Source organism: Sciurus carolinensis, chromosome 5 (genome assembly GCF_902686445.1).
Source record: "Sciurus carolinensis chromosome 5, mSciCar1.2, whole genome shotgun sequence".
NCBI classification, from domain to species: domain Eukaryota; kingdom Metazoa; phylum Chordata; class Mammalia; order Rodentia; family Sciuridae; genus Sciurus; species Sciurus carolinensis.
In genome coordinates, this window is record NC_062217.1 from 124,930,958 (window position 1) to 124,938,703 (window position 7,746).

The following is a 7,746-nucleotide window of genomic DNA, read 5'->3' on the forward strand; positions in this document are numbered from 1 at the left end:
TTAACTTTATTCTTTTCTGGGCAAATACATGGATTGTTCATTATAGGAACTTGCTAAAAACCCATCAACACTTCAACATGAGGTATCAATTTGTGGCCTCAGATTTTGTTCCCACAATCCTATAACATCATATCATGATCCTTATCCAATCCTTATCATGCTTTCAACCCCCATTCTTCAAAGACTAACTTTAAAACAAACAGCCAATTCTCAATAAAATTTGACCTTGCATTTCCTTCTCTCATAGCAATACTAAACTCCCTTACTGAGCAATAAATCCAGCTTTGGTTTCCACTGGTGGTATTTGGAGAGGTTTGTGTTGATGATACCTGGGGACCAGCATTCAATGGAAGGCAGTCCCTGTAATCAGGTGTTTTTGTGTCTGTTTCGGTGAACTTAAGTGCGGGACGTTTTTCACGTCTGCAGAGACTATATGAGCTGCGGACTATGCCCCTCGAACCAGGGGTCTGAATCACTGTCTAGGGAGGTGGGGACCGATGATGAAAAAGTTGGAGAATAAATGATTAGGCGTCTCAAGAGAAGGCTTCAGAACAGGGAGGAAGACTCCCGGGTGCCCTTTCTTTTCTGCAATTAGCGGGACGCAGCACTGGGGCGGGGCCCAGGGCAAGGTGAATGGGAGGAGGGGAGGAGAATTCACGTGTCTCTGGAACCTTCAATCCAAACTCAGTTCGCCCCCAGCGCTCGAGATCGCTTTGCTCCCTATTCTTTGTCAAAGTGGCGGAAGCAGCGGGTCCCGGGTCACTGCGGGTAGCAGGGAAGGGAAGGCTAGGGAAGTGGGTGGAGCGGGCAATCCGAGCGCGGGGTGGGGCCAGGGCTGGGGCGGGTCCTAATATAGGGCCCGCGCCGCCCGCCAGCAGAACAGCACTGGAGCCCCAGAGCTTAGCGGTGTCAAACAGTCCCCGCAGTACCCACCAGCGCCCTTCAGCTGCAGCCGCAGGTGAGTGCTGCAAGCCTTAACGGCGGGGGGCCGGATGCGCCGCAGCCCAGACTCCTGCGCACCTCCCTTCCCCCCACCTTCGGTATCCTCCGCTTTGCATCTGCGGCAAGCGGAGTCACAGTTTGTGTCCCAAGCCTGCCTCAGCGGGTGCGGATGCAGGCTGCTCCCGGAGCCGGGATTCACCGGAGAGGAGAGATCACCCGGCCTGGGGAGCCTGGTCAAAGTTGGCTCACCCCGCAGGAGACCTGGGGGTCCTCCCCTGAACTGCAGTAAACCATCCGAAGCACCTTCTCGACCCTCTACTTCTTGCCCTGACTTCTCCTTCTTTTGCAGAACCGTTGTCTAGAGCCGCAATTTCTCCACTATGAGAGTCCTGCTGGCGTGCCTGCTTCACTGCGCTCTGATCGTGAGCGACTCCGAAGTGAGTGGTTACCCTGCTGTGACTGTCGCAGGAGAGGCCTGTAGGACTCCTGAACAGTACCGGGGAAAGGGAGGGGGTTGCATAGGTAGCTATAGTCCTCTGGATTCCATCAACAGACGGCCAGACTCTCCCGGAGAAATAGAGCAGTGTGTCAGTGGGACCCTTGAGAACCAAGGGGGTTCACACTCTCAGGTCTGGGAAGAAGAAACCTCAGGGGCGGCCCTAGCCTGGGGGCATGTGTATGTGAAACTCGCTTGAGTCAATCTATTTTTTTCTCCCTGCTAGAAATTCATAATCTTTCATTCGAGATTTGGTTAGATATGAACAGGGTGAGGACAGAGGAGCTGGAGGGAAGAGTGGATTTTGGTACTGGGAGTTTATCCTCACCCTGGAGTCCCAGTTTCATGGGATCTTTGGTGATCACCTGTGTCTCTTGCAGGGCAGACGTGAATTTCGAGCATCAGATGCATGTGAGTATCCCCTCCGCCACCGCCTTGCACAATAGTTGGCTGCACACACATCTTGGAAAGCCTTAGCGGGCAGCCCCTCCCTGCCTCTGCTGCAGGGTTGGCTCCTCTCAGGCTCTTTGCTTACCCAACCTTTGTGCTCTTTAGCGAACTGTGGCTGTCTGAATGGTGGAACATGTGTGTCCTACAAGTATTTCTCCAACATTCGGAGATGCAACTGCCCAAAGAAATTCCAAGGGGAACACTGTGAAATAGGTATGGAGATCCTGATTCTAACTGGGAAGGAGGAGGCACCAGGAATTTCAGGGCGGGGAGAGATGAGTGGGATGCAAAAGCAGGCAGAAGCTAGTTGCTGGAGGTGGGGCAGGTGACATGTTCATCACTATATGATATACACAAACTCTCTCTCTCTCTCTCTCACACACGCACACCATCTCATGAAACAGTGATTGTACAAATGTAAGGTAGGGGATAGAATGAGACCATTTCCTGTGTCATCTGCCAGGTCTGAAACATGTCATCTTGAAAATGCCTGTATTTCTACTCTTTCTAATATTTCTCATCTTTGTATCCACTATAGATACATCAAAAACTTGCTATGAGGGGAATGGTCACTTATACCGAGGAAAGGCCAACACTGACACCAAGGGCCGACCCTGCTTGGCCTGGAACTCTCCTACTGTCCTTCAGAAAGCATATCATGCCCACAGACCTGATGCCGTTCACCTGGGCCTGGGGAAGCATAATTACTGCAGGTGAGGAGTGGGCAGCAAGTACCAGAATCTCTCCTCATGGCCTCTCAGAAACTCTTGTTACCATCGCCTCTGCTCCCAGAGTGCTGGCCACAGTGTGAGAAAAACCAGGTCTCTGGTTAAGTCTTGCCTGGAGGGGAAGGTATTCTGGGTTGGAATGACATCCTTTGCCCCTCTGTGTTGCCAGGAACCCAGACAATCAGAGACGGCCCTGGTGCTATGTGCAGATTGGCCTAAAGCAGTTTGTCCAAGAATGCATGGTGCCCGACTGCTCTGTTGGTGAGTGTCACTGACTGCTTATGACAGTATAGGGGAAGGGGACAAACTCATATGCCCCCTTTCTCTATCATCTCTATCACAGGATGAGGAGGGAGGCCTGCCTGAATAGGATACTTTATTTTTCTTCTCTCCCCAAGACATTCATTTCTTTTTCCTCCAGACCAACTACAGTTCCAGTGTGGCCAGAAGGCTCTGAGGCCCCGCTTTAAGATTATTGGGGGAGATGTTACCACCATCGAGAACCAACCCTGGTTTGCAGCCATCTACCGGAAGCACCGGGGAGGCTCTGTCACCTATGTGTGTGGAGGAAGCCTCATCAGTCCGTGTTGGGTAGTCAGTGCCACACACTGTTTCATGTACGTTCCTCTGTCTTTCCTCCCTGACCCTCCTGCCCCAATCCAAACACATCCCTTTCTTCCTCCCTGCAGAGGATTCATTCTCTATTCTCCCCTTAAACCTTTTTCCATGTGGCCCATGGCCTTGGGGACAAGTTATGTTTTAAGATCTCTATGATGTGGTAGGGGAAATGACAGAATTTTGTGAGATCAGGCTGTCTGACACATGTCATCTTCCACAGTAATCACCAACAGAAGCAGGACTATATTGTCTACCTGGGTCGGTCAAGGCTTAACTCCAATACCCCTGGGGAGATGAAGTTTGAAGTGGAACAACTCATCCTGCATGAAGACTATAATGCTGACAGCCTGGCTCACCACAATGATATTGGTGAGTGAGAAAAACGATGGCTGGGGGAAAGAGAGGTCTAAGGAATGGTCTAAGTGGAGGTTGAAGTTGTGGAGGAATTTGAAACCCCTGCCTTATACAATAAAGGGAATGGTGGGGAAGAGTTCAGTATGAAATATTTGAGGGATCTGGTCCTCCTCTATAAAGACCCTGAATTTCCCCAAAGCCTCTTCCGAATGGAAGTAGCTCTGTGGGCTTATGGCTTGGGCTGGGAATATCTTGTTTGTACAAATTAGGATGGATGCAGCTTCTGTCTATATCAGGATATAGAATTTGGAGAGTAGAGCCTTGGGCTGGATTTTAGCTTGGCTCCCTCAGCAGGGCTTTTTGCAGAACACAATCTGTGCAGCTATAATGCAGTAGCCTAACTGTCTAAGCCTTTATTAGCAGCTAAAACAAAGCCCTTGGAGTATGGAGCAGAGGCTTCCTGGTGACAAGTTAATAGCAGGCCTTTCTGTATAGCCTATAACCCTAACTTACCCAGGGATAGACATAACCACTCCCTCAGCATTTGGAGGCAAGAGATTGTGACCACCTGACTAAGTGGTGATCTTTCTCCTCTGACTCTCTTCTTCCCCCAGCCTTGCTTAAGATACGTTCCAGCATGGGCCAGTGTGCACAGCCATCCCGGTCCATACAGACCATCTGCCTGCCCCCCAAGTATGACGATGCCCATTTTGGCACAAGCTGTGAGATCACTGGCTTTGGAAAAGAGAATCCTAGTAAGTAACCTCTGGGGCTGACTGAGGGGCTCCTGGGAGAGTGTTGTGAAGTTGAAGTGATTCCAACACGATCAAGGGAGATGGGAGCACATCGGGGGTAGCAGATGATCCAGGAATGGAGAGGGAAGCATTGTTTAGGGAATGATGGACCACAAAGGTAAATAGATAGGGAGTGAGTGGCTATGGGTGGGATAAAGACTTTGATTGGGATAGAAAAAAAATAAGAGTCTTCCCTAGTAGGGACATTTTGTTGATCCCCTTGCTGGCAGAATCCCAGACAGACACATCTTAATGCAAACTCCTTGCTCTTTCCTCTATTTAGCTGACTATCTCTATTCAGAGAATCTGAAAATGACTGTTGTGAAGCTGGTTTCCCACAAGGAGTGTCAGCAGCCCCACTACTATGGCTCTGAAGTCACCACCAAAATGCTCTGTGCCGCTGACCCACAGTGGGAAACAGATTCCTGCCAGGTCAGAGTTCCAAGCAATTCTCTCCATCACCCCAAATCTCCCAAGAGCTCCTGGGCCTGGCCTCACCAACTTTGGGAAATCTCTTACCTAGGAAATCAGAATAAGGAATTCAGGTCTGTGGTGGGGATTAAAGCAATCCTTTTGCATTCCCCAAACATTTGGCATGAGTCTGGCTCTGTGCTAGGCACTAAGATCATTAGAAAAAGGTAATAGTAGAAGGCTGTATAACTCCATGCTCAGGATGCATGCAGTATGAATTATAAAAGATCCAGTGTTTAGGAGAGGCAGGAGAAGCTTTAAAGAGAATGTGACTTGATAGGGATTTAAAGAGGTGGAGGGAAGAAAAGATAAAAAAGTTACAAAACTGAAAATAGGCGTGATATATTCTAGGACGGAGAAGAGAAGCAGGGTCTAGGAGCATGGATGAAATGGCAGCAGATGACAGGGCTTTGAAAGCCAAGTAAAGGATTTTAAACTTGATGTGGTAGGAAACGAAAAATCACTTAGGACTTGACTTTAAGAACCTCTCCCTATTCTCTCAGGCATGGTTGGGTGGTGGGATCTGAAGACCCCCTCTTCATTACTCCTAGGGCTTATCTCTTGTGTCTTTGGCTTTACAGGGAGACTCTGGGGGCCCCCTGGTCTGCTCCACCGAAGGCCGCCTGACTCTGACTGGGATTGTGAGCTGGGGCCGTGGATGTGCTTTGAAGAACAAGCCAGGTGTCTACACCAGGGTCTCACAGTTCTTGCCGTGGATCCACACCCACATTAGGGAAGAGAATGGCCTAGCCCTTTGAGGGCCCCCAGGAAGCTGAGGGAAGAAACAAATGGGCTGCCCACTTCCATGCTGACCATCATTTCTGCAGTAGAGTCAGCTCCATCAGCTGTAAGGAAGAGACTGGGAAGACAGGCTCTGCAGAGATGCTTTCGCTTGTGCTGCCCATCAGGGTGAACAACAATAGCTTTACTCTCAGACACGGGCCTGGGTGCTGGCCACCCAGACTTTGCTGGCAAGGAAAGAGAGGTGATCCTGACTCAGGATACTATTAACCAGAAATTGTCTTTTTATGGACTAAATCCTCCTGGAGTTAAAAATGGCATCTCCTGTGCATGTGTGGGAGGAGAGCTGGCTCCCCCTAACCGGGGTCATTCATAAGGCCTGCTGTTGGGAAATGAATAATTTCCCAACTAGGAAGTATAACAGCTGAGGTCTCTTGAGGGAGCTTGGCCAATGTGGGAACAGTGGTCTGGGGAGTAGAGACACTAACGACTTGAGGAAAAGCTCTGCATTCCATGAATGGATCAGGAAGTATTATATATATGTATATATTTGTGCACTTGTGTACCAGCTCTAGGTGTAAGTGTGAGTAAGAGCTGGTGTGTTCCTGTGTCTGACTGTAAGTCTAGATACTTCCCTAAACTTTGGACTGTGATGCCACACAGAGTGGTTTGTCTAGAGAGGTTTTGAGTCACTCCTGAGCCTCTTGGGTCTCCATGTGATGATGCTTGTGAATGTATTATTCTTGGGCAAGACCCATGACCAGCACTAGATGTCTGTTTCACTTTCATGTAGAGGTCTCTTTCTGGCCAGTTATTCCTCTGACTTTTCAGTCTAGTTCATCTAATCCTCACTGGGTGGGGTAAGGACCACTCCTGTATACTAAATATTTAATAATTATATTCAGCTATTTTTATTTATATCTATTTTTTATAATTGTGAATAAAGGTGATCAATAAAAAGTCATTTTTCTGAAAATTTTGACTTCTTCCTGGTTTTGTATGGGAAGGAAGTGGGGAGCATAAAAAGAAGAAAAACGATGAAGGTGACATGTATCCTGGAGTTTCTTTTAGGGCCTGAGTGGATAATCTTTGGGTTGACCTCAACCAAGAAGACTCATCAGTGAAAACTGATCCAAAATGCAGTGTGAATCTATGGGCATTCAGAGAACGGAAAACATAATCTGTATGTGTGACTGGTGTTGAGTTTTCTCAGTGTGTTAATGGAGCATCTCTGGGATTAATGTGGCTTTGGGAGGTGGAGGTTAGGAGAGTTGTAGGACAGGGCCTCCATAGCCCAAAAGGCACAATGCAGTGCTCCAAGTCAGAGACCCATGACTTGGTAAGTGGTGTGCAGGCTGTTTCAGTTCCCAATTGCCTCCTCAGTCTGATGCCTTTGTGTAATGCACATCTTGTACAACCCTACATAGAGGTCCTTGTTACATTCTCTATATTTTGTGTATAACAATCCTTGACTGACATCAACCAAGAATAACACTTGCATGAGTGAAAATTGCTGATCCAAAACACCAGCTTGAGTCTGTGGCATTTAGGGAACAGAAAACAGAACTTCCTATCATTTGCATGTGAGGCTGGGACTGAATTTTCTGTGTGTTATTATAGCTCAGGATAAGTCATTGTTGTCCCTAATATTAGGGGGCTCAGAATCTAGTGCTGGATGATGTTCTAATGGGGTTAACCATACAGTTTGAACCAAACATCAGGTATTGAGGAGCTGGGATGTAGAAGCAGTCTAAAAGATATAATTAGATGTCAAAATGTTGGAATTTCCAAGTCGTGTTAATGGATTTTGGCAGTGATTCTAAGCCAAGTCACCTGAAAACCTTTAAAAAAATATGCACACCTATGCCCCACCTGCAGAGTTGTGATTCAGGTCAGGGCTGTTGCCAGGGCTCGTGATTTTAGGAAAACTCCCCAGGTGTTTCTGATACATACCTCTGACTGAGAGCCTTTGGGGATAATTGGTCAGAATACACAAAGGGCTGAGAAAAATTCAAGATATGGTCAGCATAACTTTTCTGCATGAATAGCTAGTTTTCTGAGTGGAATTTTGGAGGTACAAGGTATGGGAATTTTGTGGATCCCTGGAGGTCAAGAACCCAGAGTATTTGGCTTTTTTTTTTTTTTAATATAT

General features: G+C 47.8%; 1 protein-coding gene across 1 annotated transcript; it reads left to right on the plus strand.

Annotated features, from left to right (window-relative positions):
• The first annotated feature begins 845 nt into the window (after positions 1-845).
• Positions 846-6,558, plus strand: Plau (plasminogen activator, urokinase). The gene is made up of 11 exons (XM_047553135.1): positions 846-958; positions 1,292-1,379; positions 1,819-1,849; positions 1,994-2,101; positions 2,427-2,601; positions 2,786-2,877; positions 3,038-3,233; positions 3,455-3,603; positions 4,203-4,343; positions 4,666-4,814; positions 5,435-6,558. The coding sequence occupies exons 2-11, from the start codon at positions 1,323-1,325 to the stop codon at positions 5,609-5,611; spliced, it is 1,275 nt and encodes a 424-aa protein (XP_047409091.1). The 5' UTR covers positions 846-958; positions 1,292-1,322; the 3' UTR covers positions 5,612-6,558.
• Positions 6,559-7,746: the final 1,188 nt, after the last annotated feature.